Genomic DNA, 20664 nt, shown 5'->3' on the forward strand with positions numbered 1-20664 from the left:
TAAATTCATTATGTAATAAAACTTGTGACTATGTAATTGTTTAATATTTATTTTAATGAAGTTTTTATAAATTCATTATGTAATCACATTTCACTCGCTGCTACCTCATATAAATAATAAACTCTAATTATTTTAATTTATGTTTATGTGTATACTAAATGTTAAATGATTCTCTAATATAAAAGTATGGTAATCTCCATGACGTCCTCATACAACGTATCTTTCTAGTCAACCCTTATGATCTCAATACTACTTATAAATGTCACTAAAAAAATTGAAATTTAAGACATTCATTACACATCCTTTAACTCACTTTCTTAGCTTAGTATTCAATAATATTCAATTTCTCATGCCATAAACAACTAATTTTAGAACACTAAAAGACATTTCCTAGCGCGTTAACAATCATGAGCAAATGAACACAACTTTTTTGAAAATTAAAGGAATTTCACAACAAAATACACACACTACTAACAATTGTAAATTCAACATTTTCCAAAAATGAAAAAGACATCGATATCACACAATTCACTTTAAAACTCAATCAAAACGTGTAGTATATACCTGAGTATTAAGGTTAGAAAAAAGGTTTAATTATTTGGATCATACTCATTTTGGTTCAAAAATTTCAAAATGGTACCCACTTTGAACTTTGTCTCAATTTAGTACCCAATTTTGATTATTGCATCAATGTAGTACCATCCGTTTCACAAACGGCGTTAACTACCTTGCCACGTGTCAGTCTCTGGATTTTTTAATTTTTTTTAATTTTTTTAAAATTTTTTTAAAATTTTTTATTTTTTTTTTGAATTTTTTTTAAATGTTTTTTTGTCACGTGTCAAATCCTTGATGTGACACGTGGTAAGGTATCGCCACGTGTCAAGGTACTTGGCAAGTGTCATTGTCTTCATCTCAACTTAGTTCCCATGTGTCTATTTGTTTCAATTTAGTACCCATATATATTCATTTGTTTCAATTTAGTACCTAATTTATTTGTTTGAATTTTATTCAAATATTTTTCTTTTAAATGGAGAAATATTGTATCTCTTTTAGGACAAAATTTATTATTTATATAAATGTTATATTGATATTTGTTACTAAAAATGAGTTGTAAAATTAAGAGCTTATTGAAATTTATATTAAAGTTAATGGTAAAAGTCATGAATAACATATTTGTAAGTCATTTTTAATAACAAATATAAATATAACATTTATATAAATAATAAATGGTCTTAAGGGAGACATAATATTTATCTATTTTGTAAAAAAATATTCAGACAAAATTAAAATAAATAAATTGGGTACTAAATTGAAACCAATAAATATATATGGGTACTAAATTGAAACAAATAGACACATGTGGGGACTAAGTTGAAATGAAGATAATGACACTTGTCAGGTACCTTGACACGTGGCGATACCTTGTCACGTGTCACATCAAGGATTTGACACGTGGTAATTTTTTTTTTTAAAAAAAAATTAAAAAAAATTAAAAAAAAATTAAAAAATCTAGAGGCTGACACGTGACAAGGTAGTTAACGCCGTTTGTGAATACTTAACAGAGGGTTTACTTGTTCAAATAACAATTAAGGTGAAGCAAAGTCAGGAACAACGAATCCCTTTACGATAAACAGATTCATTTTGCAAGTTCGTTATTACGGGTAGTTCCTACAAAGGATCGGACTAATGACGTATACAATACTTGAATTCTCGATGTAGATGCTACATAGTTGGTTCTCATCCTTCAGAGACTACGGGTATAATAGGAGCATCCGTCAACAAAAGGATCACCCTAAGATGATCATCTCGTGGCTATTGAGAACGAATCAAATCAGATGGTTCTATTTCTTATTCTTAATGTTTTCGATCTCGGTTCCGTAGGAACAAGTCATAGAGATTGAGAAAAATAGATCATTCACGACCACTGATGAAGGATTCCTCGAAAAGTTAAGGATTAGTAATCCTTATAATCAAAATTGGGTACTAAATTGAGACAAAGTTCAAAGTGGGTACCATTTTGAAATTTTCGAACCAAAATGGGTATGATCTGAGTAATTAAGCCTAAAAAAAAAGGATTATAATTTTTATCACCCATATATACTACTTTCGCTTTCTAAACTGTAATGTCTTTTACCTTAATGGCACGAGAATTGACGAGCATGTCACAATCCAATGTGATTTTTAGGTTACAAAAAGTTATCGATTATAAATGTGTGTGGGGGTTTCAAATTAACATACTTTACAAAAAAAAAAAATTCCATGATTGTTTTTATTTTTGACTTAAATATAGATTTGATCCCTATTTCTATTGTTTTTATTCAATTTGGTCATCATTTTCATTGTATCCTTATTTTCGTTAAATTTTGGTCAATTTAGTCATTTTTACTAACTTTGTTTAAATAATTAAAGTTTTTGAACCACATTACTCACTATTTGTGATCACCTAATTGCCTATCTGGTTTGACTTATTCAAGTACATCACTTGGTGCAAGGGATAAAAATTGATTTTTGTAACTATTTAAAAGACCAAATTGACCAAAATTTGAAAAAAATAAAGACCTAATTAAATACAAAACGAAAATGATGACCAAATTAAATAAAAATAAATAAAAATAAAGACCAAATGTATATTTAAACTTCTATATTTTAACTTCTACGTCATCTTTCACACCAGCTTCATGCAGAATAGTTATATAGTCGCATTTATAAATAAAATCTAGTCAGGTGAACCTCACCAGGATTTCCCAATCAAGCAAACTCAAATTGTTCTAAAACCCAGTCACCGGTGCCATTCGCCATTCCCAGTTCCTACTTCTTGTACTAATTCAAGACTTTCAATCGTCAAACCACATTACTCACTATTTGTCACCACCAAGACAAAACATCTATTTATTAAAAGACTATTTTGGAAAATAATATTTCTTTTGATTCTTATTTAAACGTTCGCCTTGTGGGGAAATGATTTTCTCCAACATCTTCACGCTCAAAACTGTAATTTTATCCAAATAAAATGGGCGTTATTCTGGCAGATTCACGAATTACTCAAACCAATGCCAAGTTATCATCCTAAAGCTCTGGATTTAAACCAAGAATAACATAAAAAGTCAAACTACATGGAAAACTAGAGTCACACAGAAACTAAACATAGATAGAACAAGACAAATGGCAGCAATAAAGCATGTTATTTTTTCTTGGCAATGAACAAGCCCCACATCTGCTCTTTAGATTCACCCCTGCTCTGCTTTGCCTTCCATCTATCGACAATTTCATTGTAGTCATCCTGAAAGCAATGAATCCAAACGTAAATGTTTTTTAACATAGAAACAAATGCCATAAAATACGCATCACAAAAACTATCTTGACAACATAATGAAAAACCCACCTCGCCGAAGTCACGAATGAAATCGTCTTTCTTGTTCTCAAGGGCATCTAATTCCTTCTGTAGTGTTTTCACGAACTAAACCACACAAGTAATAAAGCTATTAGTACTTTAGAATCACAATAAAAAAATGCAGATACTACGCAGAGTATATCATAAGATCAGAAAAACCTGATCAGTTCGATCTTCAACAATGAGATCACCAAATCCAGCATCCTCCAGCATCTGAAAATGATTTAGAAAAGAAGATTGTCAATAGGAGGAAAAGTTAACACATGATTTGGGTTGAAACCAAATCGGTGAAAGAGAAGCCAGATGATGTCATTGGTAGCACAGCCAACAATACCTTCCCATACGCTGTCATGTCGTGGAGATAATATCCTCCTTTTTGAATGTACTCAGCAAATTCTGAAGACGGACTTGAAGCACTTTTGCAATAATCGGTTATCAGGATTTTTCCTCCAGGTTTCAACCATTTGTAAAATGATCTGAATAATGTTGGTTTATCCTGTATTGATCCAGAGTAATGTTGGTTTCTCAGCATATCACATTTGATATTTACTGTATTTCAAGGTGTAACGCATAACACTACTAAAATCGACAATCAAACAAGAAAATGGCCTGCCCCTTACTTTGACGTGTAACATGGTGTCACGAGTGTAGATTACATCAAATGTATTGTCAGGATACGATTTTTTAAAGCAATCCGCGCAGTCAAATTCAACAGCATACTTCAGTCCGATAGCCCGTTCAATGGCAAGGGATATCATATTTATGGAGAGGTCAATGCCAACAACCTCAACATCAAAATTTCCAGCCATGTAGAAATCACCACCCCCAACACCACAACCAACATCCAGAACTTTCTGACCAGGCTTTAGTCCTAGCTTTGTCACAATTTCCTTGGTCGTTTCTGCCAACCACAGAAGCAGAACATCATAGGTTAAGATATATAGAGACAATTATGATAAACACACGGCACCTAACCTTCAAAGATTGTGAACATGACGATTTTCAGAAGAAAAAAGAAAAAAATACCAAAGTATGATACAATATTAAGCAATCTAAGAATGAGAGCAAATTAGAACATTAAGTGATCAACAGTGTAAGATCTTCAAATAATTTTACTAAAAAAACTATACTTCCTATATGGTAGTAGAGAGAAAAGAAAATATGCACATAAATATGTTCATAACAAGTGAATTTCTTAATCAAAAGAGTATAACTATACATCTCTATAACAAAAATATATTAAAGAAAAATGATGAAATGCCACATTTTGCAATAGTTTATGAAATAGTCTAAAAGTAAAAAACTAAACTAAAAGGAGCTGTCGCGGTCACCACAAACATTTCACCACTGATAGACTACATTTCAGAATGAAAAAGAAAAAAGGAGGAAATAATGAACAACTCTTTGTTGAACGGCATGGTCCCTCTCACAGATCCAAAATCAATGCTACCATTATCAAGACCTTGTAGTCATGGAGCAAATCACTACATAGCAATCAGCTAGTTTTGTGTAGTGGGTAAATGAGAAGAGATCGCTCTTGTGGATGGTCAAGGAAGATCATACTACCATATCAGTGTTAAGGGAAAAGGAAAGATCTCTAAGCTAGCAATGCAAAACAAGAAAGAAAATTCGTAAGACATACCAAGTCCACCGGTACTCACAAAGCCTGGACCATACATCTGTTCATATCGTAAAATACTCTTATGACTGTATTCAACTCGATCCAAGAACCGTTGGAAACCCCTATCGCCTTCTGACTTAACTTTTTGCCATATCCAGCAGATCTATGAAACAAATTGTACACAGATATAGTCAGTCAATTGGATAAGCAGAAATTAACAATAATATGTTGCAAGAAATGGAATCCCAATTTTATTACCTGGTTTTGATTCTTCTTGTTTCTGACATAAGCTCCAATACATTTACAGCCAATGAGAGACAGCTCAAAGGAATTTCCGGTATCATCACTCATTTGGCACTCTTTAAAAACCTGCATGAGAGAAAGGGTTGAGAGATCCAAGTCATCAAAACCAAGGTTTGGTAGAAGGTTGTTTCCTCTAAATACAGAAAGCTATTTATCTATGCCAAGTATACATAAAACAGAAAAATCATGAAACCGTGGCATAAAGGATCAAAGACTTTTTTGCTTGCAACAGGGAATTACATCTGTTTTAAGACAATTTTTCAGCTGAGTTTGATTTAAGTTGCTAGCATGTAAAATATTATTTTCAGTAAATTTTCACTAGTTAAACTTACCCGAAATGGTTCACATCGACTGGGCCCTTCTTATCCATGACTACTTAACCCAAACATTGTCTAAAAGAAATAATAGTTTGAAAAGAATTTAACACGAGGCAGACACTACAATTTTTGGAAAGGAACCCACGATCCATGGTCCACATTTCCAACCACAAAGACTCCCACTAAACCAGTTTAATTGCACTTTAAAATACGCTACAAATGAGCCCAATGTTGATGTCCAGCACATTTTTATTCAGACAGACTAAGGATGAGATGTAACCACACTCGGAAGAACAGACCTTAGTGTAAAATCTAGGCTCCCTGTAGTGAGTAGGGTTGTGTTTTCTCTTTGAATCTCCAGATTGATGGAAACAAGATTCTCTGAAGAATATATACCCACCATCTTTTAACCATTTGATCATCCTTTCAGCCAATTTTTCAACCTGAGGGATAAAGAGAAAAACAGAAGGGTAACTCTAGAAGGCCCGCATTGAGAAAAGAATCATGAAAATTTTGCAAACTTATATTCTCTAAAATAAACAAAACGGACCTCATTATCTGAAAGATACATAAGTAACCAATTCGAGAAAATCAGATCAACTGATCCTTCAGAAATACTATTAGACATGTTTGGAGATGTGACATCAGCACAGAGAAATTTGACATTCTTGTGGTGTCCATTGATGCTTTCATTCTGAAAAACATTGTGAAAGACAAGTGATTGAGGTTACTTCCTGATGCGAGTATGCATAAAATTGGCATTAATTAACCATATTCATTTTCAGAAAGACAAATCCCACAAAACCTTCTTGACTGCACTCTCAATGAAGTCCACAGCAAGCAACTGACCAGCTTTCGGAGCCAATTCACCAGTAAATCTTCCGATACCTGCTCCTAGCTCTATAACGGACTTTCCTTCACATGGTGGTAATAGGGAAAGTACCTAGGCAAATAAAAATAAAACAGTTGAGTTGCATGCAAAAGCACGAACAGCTTAAAGAGGAAAAAAAATGTACACAGAATTTTGCAACCCACTTTGCTGCTTGTGATACAAAGCAAAATTAACAGGATAAAGTACCAATTTAATTCACTATTGTAACCAGAAACACAAATATGGCAGTATGAAGAAGAGAAAATTTACTTCAGAAGCATATTTTAGCAATGTAAAAAAGATGGATCTAAAGCAAGGATGTGGCAAAGCAGTGATCACTTTTGCTAAAAAGATAAAAGTTGCAGTTCAAAGTGTAACCCGTACAGTTTTCAAGACCAGGGAGAAAAGACAGAGAACAGTAGAACAGTTGTTGGTTTTGTAGGAGCGAACAGATCAAATCTATAAGAGATCAAGTTGAAGGAGAATATTCTAAAATGCGCATGATGTTATTGCAATACGAGTGAAACAACGATTAAAGAATATGAGAGGCGAAGAGGGAGAGAGAATACCTCAGGTCTCTCTTCCTTGTCGAGATGAGCGGCTTTGGAATCGAGCATCATTGCCTCAACGGACAAATCAGCGGAATGTTGAACCCAGTACGATTTCTGAATGTCACGCTCATTCACACAATTTCCATTTCCATTTCCATTTCCATTTCCTGCACAGAACACTCAATCCCAAACGATGACTTAACTTCAAAATCTTCCAAATGGAATCGAAAGAAAGAAGAAGGGAAAACGGCGATCTCACCTGAAGCCATTGTCGAAGATACAAAGAGCAGAGCAGAGCAGAAGATAAGAAAACAGAGAGAAGAAAGTGTTGTGATGGCTAAGTGCCTTCAATAGCGAGACGAGACCTTGAGAAACTCCTCGATCTTCGGTTGTTACCTCTCCCTCTTTGCTGCATTACCCTACTTTCCTTTCTATCTCTTCTTTCGCCGCTTCATCCCTATATATGACACTTCCCATTTCCGTCTTCACAAAAACTATCAAATAAACTCATTTACCCTACAATAATATAATCTTCTTCTCATAATTCTTTATTTAACTAAAAATAAAATAAATCTAGAGAATTTTTTTAGTGATTAAAATTTATTAGAAATTAAAAAAAAAATCATAGGTTTATTTTGTATAGACAACGAGCTTTATATATATATATATATATATATATATATATATATATATATATATATATATATATATATATATATATATATATATATATATATATATATCGGTAAAACTATTATAACTCCCAAATCTCACACTAAACTTATGATTAATGTCACTTTTCACCCAATATCAAATTTTTATGCCATAAAAGAAGTTTAAAAGTGTAATCTTCTTTTATAAGAAAATTTACACAAATCTCTTCTTTGTTTTTATAAAACTAATCATAATCTCTTTTTACATTACGTGAGTTTTCTTTTTTTAGTTTTTAAAAAATATTACCTTGATCGTATAAAATATTATACTAGAAAATCTGATAAAAATCATCTTATCATCGTAATATATTAATGGAATAAAACAATAAAATCATATTAGACAACTGTGTAGAAAATTATCCGATAATACATACATAACTTAAAATGATTAAATTTTATTAAAAAAACAGTATATTAATAAACCCTTTTCAAAGTTAAATAACAATAATATTTGTAAATGAATCTAAAATTTGCAAGTTGCTAACTAATGTAGGTAATAATTATTTTTTTTTCATTTTTTACATGGAAGTGGAACTTATAACCCCTTAGTAATTATGATTGTGGCAAGGTAGAGTAAAATCTAGTTTAAAAAAAAGTACTGGTTTTCTATCAAATAAAACATTGTAACTAAAAAGTTAAAGATTGGTTGGTAATTAGAAAAAAGAGGATATTTTTTTATATTTCTCTTGGTAATTATGTGCAAAAACCCATAACAGCAGAAAGTAAAATGGTTGTAAGAAAACTCTAAACCATTAATTTTTAAAATCATGATATTAATATATTTTCGGCACTATTTATTTTGTTTATGAGAAGTTAAGGGGCAACTTGACTTAAAGAAAATGTTTGGTACACACGTGAAATGAATCTGTTGGGATCTGATTCTGTCAATCATATATGGCCACGTGGTGATTCCATGTCCCACCAAAGCTCCATGTGATATCCTCTGAAAATATCACGTTGCACGTCACGCAATGCACGCTTCTGAAACAAAAAAAAATATATATATATATTCTTGAATGCTTTAATGCCTCCAGTCACGTGCTTTCTCTCTCTTCTTTGGTAGGATAAAGAAGAAGAACCAACATCTCACAACTAAGCCCGTTTAGATTCAAGAAGTTTTTATTTAAGAAGTCCAAGAAACTTATTTTTCTTTCTGCACCCCAAATATTACTACCTGCACACCCAAATTATCACCAAAAAGAGAATTCACATCATGAGATGAAAGAAGAAGAGAAGTTTATTCCAGAAAGCTGTTAATATTTAGACAATTGAATGTTAATATTTTAAAATTAGAGTATAATTTAATACATTAAAGTCAGTTAATTTATGGAATTTAGTTAATAAAATGTTAATACAGTGAAAATGTACATCATACACAGTACTTACTCTGTTTTCCTTCGGTTATCTTGAATGACAAAGCTTACGACAATTTACAAAACTGTATTTTAACGTAATTTCTATACAAGAATTCGTAATTAAGAGATCATATAAAAAAAAAACATGAAATAAAAATATTAATAGTAATAGTAATAGAAAATAAAAATAAAACATTGTAAAGAATATATTCTATATATAACTCCTACGGTATGAACTTTTTCCTCATTATAACTAGTCATTAAAAGTAGAGATGTTGCTTGCATAGAATGAGAAATATAGTAATAGTATCAAATATTCCATGATTGAGGTTAGATAGATCAAATGATGTTTAAATTATTACATTTTTAAATAGAAATATTTATACCTCAACTACAAATTGTAATTTTTTACCTACTCATAAACGTGCATTAAATTAGATAAATTGAGTTAAAATTTAAAAAACTTTAAAACAAAATTATATTTAAAGTATAATATAATTAAAAATAACATAAATTTTATAAAAATAAAATGAATTAAATAAATCAAATCATAATAAATTAGTTCAAATATAAATACATTTTAAATCGAGTATTTCATCGTTTAAAATTACCAAAATCTGTAAAAGTTAATTAATTTAGTTATAACAAATTTTATTCAATAATAAATAAAACTCATCCTAATTTATTTAATTCATAGACCAAACTAAATCATGACATAATCCATTCATTTTCTATTTTCTGGTTTACTAGTTTACAAGTTTTGGTGAATAACGTCATGTAACGAATATCGAAAACAAAAAATTGTCGCATAAAGGCAACGTATATACATTGAAGATTAGAGATATGAGAAAAAAATTACTAATTTTGTGAAATTTCATTATGAAATTATCATAATAATAGATGTGAGGAAAACTAATTTTTTACTATCTTTGTAAAATTTTATTATAAAATTATGTAAAAGAGTAAATTTTAAAAATAAATCGAATTTGGATAAATTGTGTTAAGTTGAAATGACTTAAAAAGAAAAAAATGTGTTATGTTAAAGACGATTTTATTTCAATTGAAATTATGTTGTATTAAATTAATACCTTTTTTATGAAAAAGTTGAAGTTAACATTCCTTAAAATAACTTTTGGGAATATTTAGTTTTACTTTTAAATGTTTTCAATCATGTGACGTTTACATGACTTCAATTTCTTTATTAAAAATACTAAAGTTATCTCAAGTTGTAAGACTAATTTTTTTATGAAATTTATCTTGAATTGATACAACTTCTCTAAGTTTAAATTTTTTAAAGAAATTATTTAATTTTGATAATTTTAATAAAAAATAACCTAACAAAAATAATAATTTTAGATTATGAAAGTTGTCCCCTGATATTCCAAACGAGTCTACATCAAATCAAACCCCTATGCTATCTATGATGGGGTCCCTTTCTTCACTACTACTTTCATATATTTCCAAACACATAAAACATAGTCAAACTCATTTATTACATATATGGATTTCAAACCTTTTATTTATTTCCCTCTTCCTTATATGCTCAATCCCACATCTTGGGCGAAACAGACCACGTCATCAACTGAATATTCAATCACAAAATATGCCGCTAGATTGAAACATCACACGTGTTCCTTCACAACTCATTACAAAATCTTAAATTCATCACTAGGTTACCTCAAACAAACAACCTCAACTTTTTCTTCAAGACACTTCAAATAAATAAGTTGGGTAAACTTTTTTCTTGAATTCAAAATATTTAACAATCTTACATATTTGTTATCTAAATTTTTAATCAAAAAAGTGTGAAGAATAACAAGAAATCAAGGAGAATTTTTAATTTAAAATTTAAAGAGATAGTCTTTTTTATAAACTAGCTTTCCCTGAAAAAAATAATTATCTACAAACATGATTTTACATTTTCACTAAAAGCAAGGACATGAAAAACGAAAACTCATTCGAGGATCAATGCCTCCTATTCTATTATGGTGACGCTCGTGTATTTGATTCAGCACGTGTTCTCCTTCTCCAAGAACTCTGCAATGGCGTCACACGCAATCTTCATCTTCTCATCTTCTCATTCGCTCATAACCCCAGCAAGATGTAGTACACCAGTGTAATAGGCAATGCAATCAACATCCCAAAAATAACTCTGCATTTTCAATACCATTTTTCAATTATAACGCCAGTATTTACAATCAATACAATTATTTAACACTGACTTTAGTCGAATACATCGTCAAGGTTAGAATTTTTTTTTACTAGAAAACAGAAAAAGTAATTCCATTTCATATTTTTTCTTACCCTGTGCTGAGAATATCAGGATGCACATTGTATTCCTTTGCAAACACAAATGGGACAATTCCCTGAGGAAGAGCTGCCTGTATATTTATTTCAAACGCCAAACAAAAAACCAGTCAAATGTTTGTTGTACAAGCACAACCTCAAGAACTTTTTTTAAGGTGTGTGGGTTTCTGTTCTGTTATCTTTTCAGACTCGGTCTTTGCAAGCTACCATTTTGCAGAGAATTTGATCCTTTTTCTGAGGGAACCAACCACGGTGCAGATCGACATTACAGCAGAAAATTTAACCAATTAAGAGCTTTAATTTAACCAGTTTTTGCAATATAATATGTTATCTTGGCAGAGGTACATATATGCTCACACATATTTTAATGCAATGGAATTTCTTGAGGTTGTGTGAGTGAATATTGTATTGGTTTTTGTTGGAAGGGAGCAAAAAGAAAAAGAGAGAGAGGAATGGATACCTGAACAATGGCAACGTGTAAGAGAACACCTTTGAGTCCAACGACCATGGAAGCAGCTGCCATGACAGCTGGACCTGTAAGGAATCTCACGGCCATGGAAAAAGCTGCTGTGGAATTTCCACATGCTATGATCCTCGGTTGCAAAGCCATGAACAGACCTGTTATCGTGCATATCAATCCATCACAATTTTTCTAAACCAAACCTAACAAAGAATCGGAAAAGATTTTCTGCCCCCTCTTTTTCTTTTCCAAGGAAACAAAGGTCACAACATGTTAATGCTTTCCTAGCTACTTCTTTACATTAATTAATTACAGTGTTTATACTTACCAAGACTAAACATGGCCATACCAAGCCCTGCATCTGACAATATGGAAATGGACTTGGCAATTATGGTAGGCATTTCAACTTTCCACCTAGCCACATAAACATGCCAACAAACAAACACAACAATAATAATCGATTAGAAGAATCACGAGAACGAAAATGTTGTTGAGCAAGGAAAAACTTACCTGAATGAAACAAGTGACCAAGTTAGACCCATGAGGCTGGAGTAGGTGTTGGGGTTTCGGATGAGTTTCCTCCACACCATGATCAAAATAAGCCGTGTCATTACACTCGTTGGAGGCATGGTTTTCTGATTTCCGTTCCCAACTTTCTCACCTTCATGCTCATTCTCAAGGTACTCTTCTTGACCTTCTCTGTTACCCTCCACTGTCGATCACAACGACAATAATAATAAACAACCGAACCAAGATTAAGATAGAAATGTATATATGAAAAAAAAAAAAACCTTTTTTGGGAGACACAGCGAGCTTCACTTCTTTATGATCGTTTTCATGTCCGGCAAACACGTCGGAGACAGGGGAAGCACTTGAACTCCAAACGAACATATGAAGGTCCTTGTTTGAATCCTCTGGCTTGGGGTGGGGGTGTCCATTGGGCTTCTTGAGACCATTGGGGTGGGAGAAGACAGGGTAATGATGTCTAGGTTTGTCGTTGTTTTTAGTATTAGCAGCAGTGGAAGCATCTTGGTCGTAATTGGAAGGTCTGGGAGTTGGTCCTCTGGAAGCAGAGAAGCCATAAACGTCGTTGGTGGCGAAGTTGGAGTTACGAGGAGGGGCCATGACGGAGTAAAAGTCGGAGTGGTTGAAGCTGGAGGCTCTGGGAGTGGGGTTTGCGGAGGATTGGAGAGAGTAAATCTCTGCATTGGTGAGGTTGGAAGGGCGAGGGGTGGTGGAAGAGAAGCCCTGGGACCTTCTAGAAAAGATGTCGGATCTGGAGGCGTTGGATTTTCTGACGGTGACGTGGAGCTTGCCGTCTTCTTTGATTTGGGTTTGGGTTTCCAAAGGTTGTCGTCCATCAAGCGACATGACGTCGGAGTCCACGTGGATGGAGACAATGGTGGCGCCAGTGTCGGGGAACTGCTCAGAGATCAACATTCTGGCGCCTCTGTACTCGAACATGAACAGCATCAAGGTGTACCAGATGATGCACTGGAGCACCACTATCTGCACCATCAAACTCCCGGAGAACTCCCCGTACATCCCCTTCAGCAACGGAATACCCATCACCAGCGTGTTGGGGAGGGTGGAGATTGAGAACAGCGTTATGGCCCATTCCAAACGCCCCCTCTTGCTCACGTTGCTCCAGATGGTCAGCACCACCAGCACGATGATCTTCTGCAGCGTGTCCGCAGCGATGAACCGGAAGTTCATCTCGTAGGGGTTGTTGGACGCGATGAAGTGGAAGGAGAGTAAAGGGACGGCGAATAGAGCAACGAAACGGTTTATGCCGGAGCATTGGTCCGGGGAGAAGATTTTCCACCATTTCACGGAACCATAAGCGAGTATCATGGCCACGTAGAGTGGCAGCATTGCGGTCATGACGTGGTAAAAGTCGGTTACAGTGATCATTTTGTTCTTTCCTTCGGAGAAGAGAGGTTGATGGGAGAAAATGAAAGAGAGAGATGATGAAGTTGATGAAGAAGTGAAGAGGCAGAGCACGTGTGTCTGGTTTTTGAGGTGGTGCCGAAGTGGGGTAATAATGAAAATACAACAAAAAATTTTAATCTTCGAGAGGTACGTACGTGCAATGAGCTTCCACTTGCAGTTCAGTCCCCAACACAGAGAGAGAGGGGGCTAGGGATATTATTAATTAATTTTTTTCCTTTTTATTTTGTTTGGAATTGTGTTTGGATTTGGGGTTGTGTTGTGGGTGAGCCTTGAGGGGAGTGGAGTGTGTCAGAAAAGCCTAAAAGGCACAGAAAAAACAGATTGTTATGCAACAAACACTATCTGCCTCTGGTCCCTTCTTTTGCCCTTTCTTTTCAAACCTCTGTTTCTTCCTATGACCACTCTACTTCTCCCTTTCTTTTTCTGTGGGATTTCATCAATTTTAGAAGAGATTATGCCTAACCATATGGCTTTATACAGACATTTTGGTCCTCAAAAGTACTTTGTCCATGTTTTCTTAAACATTAGAAAGTTGATTCCAGCAATTTTTTATATAATAAATATTGGTATTAATATTAATGTAAAGTTATGATCGGACTTAATTTAGTTATACGTCTTCTTCGCACCTTAATATTTTAAAATGCATTTATTTAAAGTAATCGATGTTTAAGTAAAAATACAGGGTATGTATGAAACTATATGAAAGCTCACTTTGTTAATGCTCTGATATGCAAAATAATTTCATGTTCCGTGAATTTTGGAGAAACAAAGAGAGGGAAAGAATTAAACTTTAACTAAGTTCATATTCGATTCTGCATTAAACATGTAGATGTTCATAATAGATATGGATATAGGAAAGGAATTACAGCAACAAAGGCAGAACTATCAATGTGAAGGTGTTACTGGTTTGATTCTTTGCATTGCTACTTTTTTCCATTTTTTCTATATATGGTTAAGTCTTAGTTACTTCATTTGAAGAGAAACATGGAGAAAGTTATTTGTTCTTTTTACTTTTAAATCAACTATTTTTATAGGAAACTTTTGTCTAGTATTTGTTCAAATAATTAAGAATGTTATAGTATAATGTATGAGGTGTGTGGTAGTTTGTAAAAATAATTAAGAAATGTTAATGCTGGTAATAAAAAGCAGAAACTAGTTCTGCAAAACTACCAGGCTAACGGAATAGAGGACTAGAGAATCTTTTAAGAAAAATATGTTAGAAATAATAAATATTTCGATTTTTTTTATTGCTTTTATATCCTTTTTGTCAATTCTTTTGTGGTTAAAATTTATCAACAAGTTGGTAACTTCATGTATTTTATTTTCTTATGAATTCAATTCGAAATGATAAGATATGTCAATTAGAAATGAAATATATTAATATACTAAAAATGATAGTTGTATCCATTTTGAACGTTTTAAGACAAAATTTGATACAAAAACAAACAGAAAATAATCATAAATTGGTAACAGCACCAGCAGTGCAAACGAAAATGTTACTGAGAAAGCATGCAACCTTTAATGGCGCTCGGTCGTGGCACCCTTAAATTAAAAAAGAAAAAAAAAACTAAAAATAAATTTTACTTGCTAGGCTACTGAGGATATCATGAAAATTTCTTAGCACATAAACTATATATGCTGAAATTAAATTTTGAAAAATGTGATTAAGAAAAATAAGGAAGTATATATCTGGTAGAAGTGATAAGTACTTAGATATTAAATTTTCGAATTTCTAAACGCCATGCTTAGTTGCACGCACTACCACGGGTTTTTATGTTTCCTAAGACCATAAAACCAGTGCATGCATTTCGATTTCAACTCCTTTGTCTTATTTACCTCTTACCTACTCCATTCCTTCAACCAATGTGTAAATATATTTTGTTGCGCAACGAGGCATATTTGTGTGGATTCACATCCAATTTCAAACACATTCCTTCGGTCAATTTCGTACACACTGAAAAATTAAACTAATACTTTTATAAAAAAACTCAAATTTCCTTTAAACGTATGGAATACCTATTCTTGATTCCAAGTATAATCTCGTGCTTGGTTCTACATCAAAATATATGGGAAGTACGAAATATTTTCTTTAGTTTAAAGTGCGAAGATCGAAATATCTTGTCGCATTTGATAATTTAGAAGATGAAATATAGTTTAAGTAAAGTTTTGAGATTCATGAAAGCCGTTAATTACATTTTTTTTACTTAAATAAAAAAATATAGAAGAAATAGCATAAATAAATTATGTTATGAGTGGAAAACACCATAGATTGGCCTGTTGGAAGACTCAAGAAAAAAACAAGAATAAGGTGAGTCTCCGTGAAGCCTAGAATATTACACTAGAAAAGATGGGAGAAAAAAAGAAAAAAAAGAAATTATATAAGTAGACATACTTGATAAAAGGGTTTGAAGAAATTTTTGGCATGAAGATGAAAGAAAATTCATAAACCCTTGGCCCCGGGAAGACTAATCCATTCCAATTGAAGTTCCAGCTCACCGCATTCCACGTGTCTTAGTCTTAGAACAACATCTTGCACCACTTTTCCGTTCTCAAAAACCACGCAACTTTCCTCCGCGAGGCAGTTCGTTCTACATGGTTGTATTCTGGTGATTATAGTTCCAGCGGCAAGATCATCCACTTGCGTCTTCAAGGCTTCTATATACGGTGAGATATCAAGTTCTGCATCTCCCATTTTGTCATCCATGGTGAAAGTGTCATGATCATACACAGTCTGAAATCATTAAGCATTCAAATGCATCAGCCAAAACCAAAATATCAACATTATTTTTTCTTCTGTTATCTTCTTTTACCAGCATCAGCGGAATCGAGGGATCTGACACGGAAAGGGTAAGATCTTCGTTCCATTCGGGGTTGATGTCCTTTTTAATCACACGAGTCTTCAGCCTCTGAAGAAACAGGTCACGATTTCAGGTAAGTAATTAAAGTTTGATTCGTGTAGAAATTTTAACGAGATACGATACGATACCTGTTTGTCCATCTTAACGACGACGTATGGATCGCTGGTGCTGACATCGCGAATGGCGAGGTTGACGCCACGCTTGATGTGAATTCTTAGAAGGCCGAGTAATTCATCCATGTTTCACACTGGTGTACCTCCCAATCACTGTCTCCCTCCCCCTCTCTTTCACATGCCAAATTCAACACATAGCTTGTTATTTGCAATTGAACGAAAAATGAAAATAGTAACGATAAAATATGATTACGTTAGGGAGGTTATTAATTAACCCACCAGAACTGTTTTATTTTTCGGCGATACTATTGTGTAATTTATTGGTGTGGTTGTTACAATTAAGAGGAAGAGAAAGATCGAACGTTTGTGTGATGAATCGTGAGAGATACAGATTAACGTTGGCCAGGGTTTTGGCTTGGTTTTATAGAAGGGAAGAGAGTGGTTGAAGCCATTGATTCAGAATTGCATGCACCTTCAACGTGTACGATGTTCCCCGCTACTCTCCGCCGATACCACTCTTCATCCTCCAGTTTTTTTGTGGTTCTCTTTTCACAGCCCTTGCTTTATTTTATTTTATGGATTTCTAAATATGATTGGAGGATCTTAAGTTTGTTGGAATAAACTTATCATGTCAAATTTTGATAATCTAAGATACTCCTAATTAAAATTGATGAATTATTAGAATTAATTTTAGTTAGCTTTTCTTTATAAAATATGGATTTATAAGTATTTGGCTTAAATACCTTTTTAGTTCTCATTTTCATAGTATTTGTTACGAATGGTCCTCATCTTCTCAGAATGTTTAAAATGGTCCTTATTTTTACAGAATGTTTAGAATGGTCCTCGTTTTCGCAATTCGTGTTTTATTTAGTCATTTTTTGTAAGACCGTTTAAATCATTAACGGAGCATTGTACATGTGGCACGATTTGTATTAGGGTGTATTACGTGTACTGTACAAATGGCTTAATTAGATATTTGGGGATAAATAAGTGAGCTAGGGTTTTGGTAGGGAATGTTTGAGCAGTTGGTGAGTTTTGACAATCTTGTTCCTCCATTCTCAATTGGTATTGCTGCAATCTTCTTCTTGCAATCCCATTATATAGGTATGTGACTGTCTCAATCCTTCCTTTATCTCTGGTTGTAATCGTTGGAGGCAATCGTGTTGTATCACTTCGTGCACTATTGTCCTACACACGTCAATACCTTCAAGATCACCAATAAACAATTCCAAGCTGATCATTAGCATCAACTCACATCCGTATTTTCCTTTTTAAAAAACACCCATCCAAACCTATGATATGATGTTTCCTTTTTAAAAAACACCCATCCAAACCTATGATGTAAACCTATGATGGGTCTACAGAAGACAAAAGAATCTTTACATGCTTTTACCATTGCTTTACGAGCTGTTGATGAAATGACAAGTATTAGCTGCTTCCTCTGCAAATTTGAACTCAAAAAAGACGAAGATAAAGAAATTTTCCTAATTGCAAAATTTCTCCTAAATTGAAAAATTAACGTTAATTAGCCACCTGTACAGTACACACCCTAATACAAACCACTTGTACAATGTTCCGTTAACGATTTAAACGACGTTACAAAAAATAACCAAATAAAACACGAATTGCGAAAATGAGGACTTATAAACATTCGGTCAAAATGAGGACCATTTTAAACATTATGTGAAAATGAGAAACATCCGCAACAAATACTACGAAAATAAGGACAAAAAAGGTATTTAAACCTAAATATTTTTTTAATATCAATATAATAACAATTAAATACATTAAAAATCTAATACAAACGTTGATGGTAAAGAAAAACAATATAACCCAACGTGGATGATGAGTCGAGTATATATAACTTTCGAATTGGGCCGGGCTCATGATGGACCCAACCAAACAGAAGAAAAGGAAGTAGCGGGAGATTTCTTTTCCCGCGCGAAGGAAATGGAACCCTGGGTAGCCCTTGGCGTCGATGACGCCGATCTCTCCGCCTTCCTCCGCCCTTGCAACGCCCAATCCAGCTCCTCTTCCCTCATTCCTGGCCCTGCCGGCGCCGTTCAAGCCGTCATGAGCAACCGCTGTCGCGACGACCCACTTCCCACTCAGGAATTCATAAGGCGCGTCGGCCTCGAAAGTCACCGCGATTTCAGCACCAATCCCTGGCTCTGCGCCATCCAATTTGTTCGCTCGCAGGGTATGGTGGAGGCTAATGACGTCGCACACGGCACGCCGTTGAACTCAATCAAGACTACTGGAAGAGTGCCTCTGGTCGTAGCTGTTATCAAATCCTGCACTCCCAACGGTCTCGGTGACATGAAGATTACGCTCAAGGTACTCGCTCTACTTTTACTCTCTGCAACTATAGATGTATGTAAATGCTTCATCTGCGTTTCATGAGAAGATTCATATGAATTTCCCGTTTCAGGATCCTACGACCACTCTTAGCGCCAGTCTCCATCGCAAAGTCTTGGCGCATCCGGAATTTGCGAAGGACATTGCTGTTGGTTCTGTCTTGGTTCTGCACGAGGTCTTTCTCCTTGCTACTGTTTTCTCTTGTGTCTGTTTCACATTTTCCTTGCTTCCATTTAATTCTACTATACTTTACAGGTTGCTGTGTTTTGTCATACCCGTACCTGTTATCTGAATGTAACATTGCGCAATGTTCTCCAGGTATGCCATAGGGTCGTCTCTGTTTTTCATTTCAGGTTACTCCCATTTTGTTTATGAATTCGATTCCACGTTATAGACGAGTTAGGTCACTTTATTTATAGTGTAGTTTTCATCCATTGTCAACATAAAATTGTTTTGGCTAGTAATTAGTAAGAAAACATAATATTGTGGTTTTTAAGTTGGTTAATGTAGGAACCACAAATTTTAACATATATGTCAGTCTATGATTAGATGCCACTGGTGAATACACTATCTTATGTTTAAATTATGTGCATTGTCAACATATGCTTATTGTTGAAAAGTGTTCGCTTGTGTGCCCATAGCTTGTTAATATGTTACACAGGTCTTCTCCAAGGACTGTGGACCTCCATCACAACAGTTGGTACATCCTGTACGCCCAGTGATACGCACTACACCTAGTGTGGGTATGTGCACGTCTATGAATCAAGTTCTTTAATCAAGTATTTATTGAACACATTTTTTGTGCGTAATTGATATTACCGAGCTATTGGAAATTCATACATGGCTCTCTTTGCTACAGAAAGGCCTGAAAGGTTGTTAGCATCTGGAAGTTCATCATCTCCGCCCCTGAAAAGAAATGAAGAAATCATGTCTGCTCTCAGATTTGAGTCAAGTTCTAGACAAGTAGCAGATATTGAGTGGCAGAGGGCTGAAGCTTTGGCTTCAACGCCCTCTCACAGCGAAACTGTTTGGGGAAGAGAGAACTTGGCGTTGAGTGTGGATAATGCTGGACATGTGGAAGGAAACTGTGTTGGTGAGCTTGATAGTGAGATGGAAGATCAACCCAATCCTCCTAGATTGGATGAAGAAGCCGACAGTTTAGCGCATATTGCTCAAGGCAATAGTTCTACATCGAAATCAGTTCATACATCTCGTGCTGAAAAAACTGAGATGAAAAATCACTTGGAAAGTCAGAGCCAGATGGAAAGTCAAAGAAGTTCAGTCCCCCATTGGACAGACGAACAGCTGGATGAGCTTTTGGCGTTTGATTGAGGTAACAATTTCTGTTTGTCAAATCAAAAGTATCCTAGAGGATGATGGTATATCCCTAGTTCCCAGCCATCTTAATGATACAATATTTTGCATTTTAAAGATGCACGCTTTTGGTAAATATGTGCAAGAATACAATTAGGAATTTTACAGGTTTTTCCATT

The 20664-nt window shown here is 34.2% G+C and overlaps 4 protein-coding genes across 6 annotated transcripts; 1 reads left to right on the top strand and 3 right to left on the bottom strand.

The window, feature by feature from the left end:
- Positions 1-2903: 2903 nt before the first annotated feature.
- LOC114175128 (phosphoethanolamine N-methyltransferase) lies at positions 2904-7532 on the bottom strand. 2 transcript variants are annotated; one of them, XM_028059896.1, is made up of 12 exons: positions 7314-7532; positions 7073-7221; positions 6438-6575; positions 6183-6326; positions 5932-6075; positions 5271-5381; positions 5034-5175; positions 4012-4292; positions 3726-3887; positions 3551-3604; positions 3383-3457; positions 2904-3280 (listed from the first exon to the last, which is right to left on the bottom strand). In XM_028059896.1, the coding sequence occupies exons 1-12, from the start codon at positions 7321-7323 to the stop codon at positions 3182-3184; spliced, it is 1509 nt and encodes a 502-aa protein (XP_027915697.1). In that variant the 5' UTR covers positions 7324-7532; the 3' UTR covers positions 2904-3181. The 2 variants fall into 2 exon arrangements, with proteins under 2 accessions (XP_027915697.1, XP_027915696.1); XM_028059895.1 differs by having other exon boundaries at positions 7073-7233; positions 7314-7525.
- Positions 7533-10989: 3457 nt separating this feature from the next.
- LOC114177185 (probable auxin efflux carrier component 1c) lies at positions 10990-14161 on the bottom strand. Its single transcript, XM_028062441.1, has 6 exons — positions 12681-14161; positions 12400-12601; positions 12218-12303; positions 11890-12047; positions 11427-11503; positions 10990-11274 (listed from the first exon to the last, which is right to left on the bottom strand). The coding sequence occupies exons 1-6, from the start codon at positions 13801-13803 to the stop codon at positions 11208-11210; spliced, it is 1713 nt and encodes a 570-aa protein (XP_027918242.1). The 5' UTR covers positions 13804-14161; the 3' UTR covers positions 10990-11207.
- A 1947-nt stretch (positions 14162-16108) lies between these two features.
- Positions 16109-17675, bottom strand: LOC114179627 (protein C2-DOMAIN ABA-RELATED 4). Of its 2 annotated transcripts, XM_028066041.1 has the most exons (4): positions 17093-17675; positions 16829-16984; positions 16653-16748; positions 16109-16573 (listed from the first exon to the last, which is right to left on the bottom strand). In XM_028066041.1, exons 2-4 carry the CDS (start codon positions 16937-16939, stop codon positions 16283-16285), a joined length of 498 nt encoding a protein of 165 aa, XP_027921842.1. In that variant the 5' UTR covers positions 16940-16984; positions 17093-17675; the 3' UTR covers positions 16109-16282. The 2 variants fall into 2 exon arrangements, with proteins under 2 accessions (XP_027921842.1, XP_027921841.1); XM_028066040.1 differs by having other exon boundaries at positions 16829-17675.
- Positions 17676-18421: 746 nt separating this feature from the next.
- LOC114177300 lies at positions 18422-20655 on the top strand. The gene is made up of 5 exons (XM_028062580.1): positions 18422-19150; positions 19245-19346; positions 19427-19489; positions 19833-19914; positions 20031-20655. The coding sequence occupies exons 1-5, from the start codon at positions 18656-18658 to the stop codon at positions 20501-20503; spliced, it is 1215 nt and encodes a 404-aa protein (XP_027918381.1). The 5' UTR covers positions 18422-18655; the 3' UTR covers positions 20504-20655.
- The last annotated feature ends 9 nt before the right edge of the window (positions 20656-20664 follow it).

The sequence above is a fragment of the Vigna unguiculata genome, chromosome 3 (genome assembly GCF_004118075.2).
Source record: "Vigna unguiculata cultivar IT97K-499-35 chromosome 3, ASM411807v1, whole genome shotgun sequence".
In the NCBI taxonomy this organism is placed as follows: Eukaryota; Viridiplantae; Streptophyta; class Magnoliopsida; order Fabales; family Fabaceae; genus Vigna; species Vigna unguiculata.

Bases quoted from the DNA above. Each gene is read 5' to 3' on its own strand.
- LOC114175128 (XM_028059895.1), bottom strand. The intron at 5,176-5,270 runs GTAATAAAATTG...TTTGTTTCATAG, and splicing joins ACAAGAAGAATCAAAACCAG to ATCTGCTGGATATGGCAAAA. The intron at 4,293-5,033 runs GTATGTCTTACG...TGTGGTTGGCAG, and splicing joins TGTGAGTACCGGTGGACTTG to AAACGACCAAGGAAATTGTG.
- LOC114177185 (XM_028062441.1), bottom strand. From the start codon at position 13,803: ATGATCACTGTAACCGACTTTTACCACGTCATGACCGCAATGCTGCCA. The intron at 12,304-12,399 runs GTAAGTTTTTCC...TTATGTGGCTAG, and splicing joins TGGTCACTTGTTTCATTCAG to GTGGAAAGTTGAAATGCCTA. The intron at 11,275-11,426 runs GTAAGAAAAAAT...TTGAAAATGCAG, and splicing joins CCTGATATTCTCAGCACAGG to AGTTATTTTTGGGATGTTGA.
- LOC114179627 (XM_028066041.1), bottom strand. From the start codon at position 16,939: ATGGATGAATTACTCGGCCTTCTAAGAATTCACATCAAGCGTGGCGTC. The intron at 16,749-16,828 runs GTATCGTATCGT...CTGTTTCTTCAG, and splicing joins TCGTTAAGATGGACAAACAG to AGGCTGAAGACTCGTGTGAT. The intron at 16,574-16,652 runs GTAAAAGAAGAT...TAATGATTTCAG, and splicing joins CCTCGATTCCGCTGATGCTG to ACTGTGTATGATCATGACAC.
- LOC114177300 (XM_028062580.1), top strand. From the start codon at position 18,656: ATGATGAGTCGAGTATATATAACTTTCGAATTGGGCCGGGCTCATGAT. The intron at 19,347-19,426 runs GTCTTTCTCCTT...TATACTTTACAG, and splicing joins CTGTCTTGGTTCTGCACGAG to GTTGCTGTGTTTTGTCATAC. The intron at 19,915-20,030 runs GTATGTGCACGT...TCTTTGCTACAG, and splicing joins ACGCACTACACCTAGTGTGG to AAAGGCCTGAAAGGTTGTTA.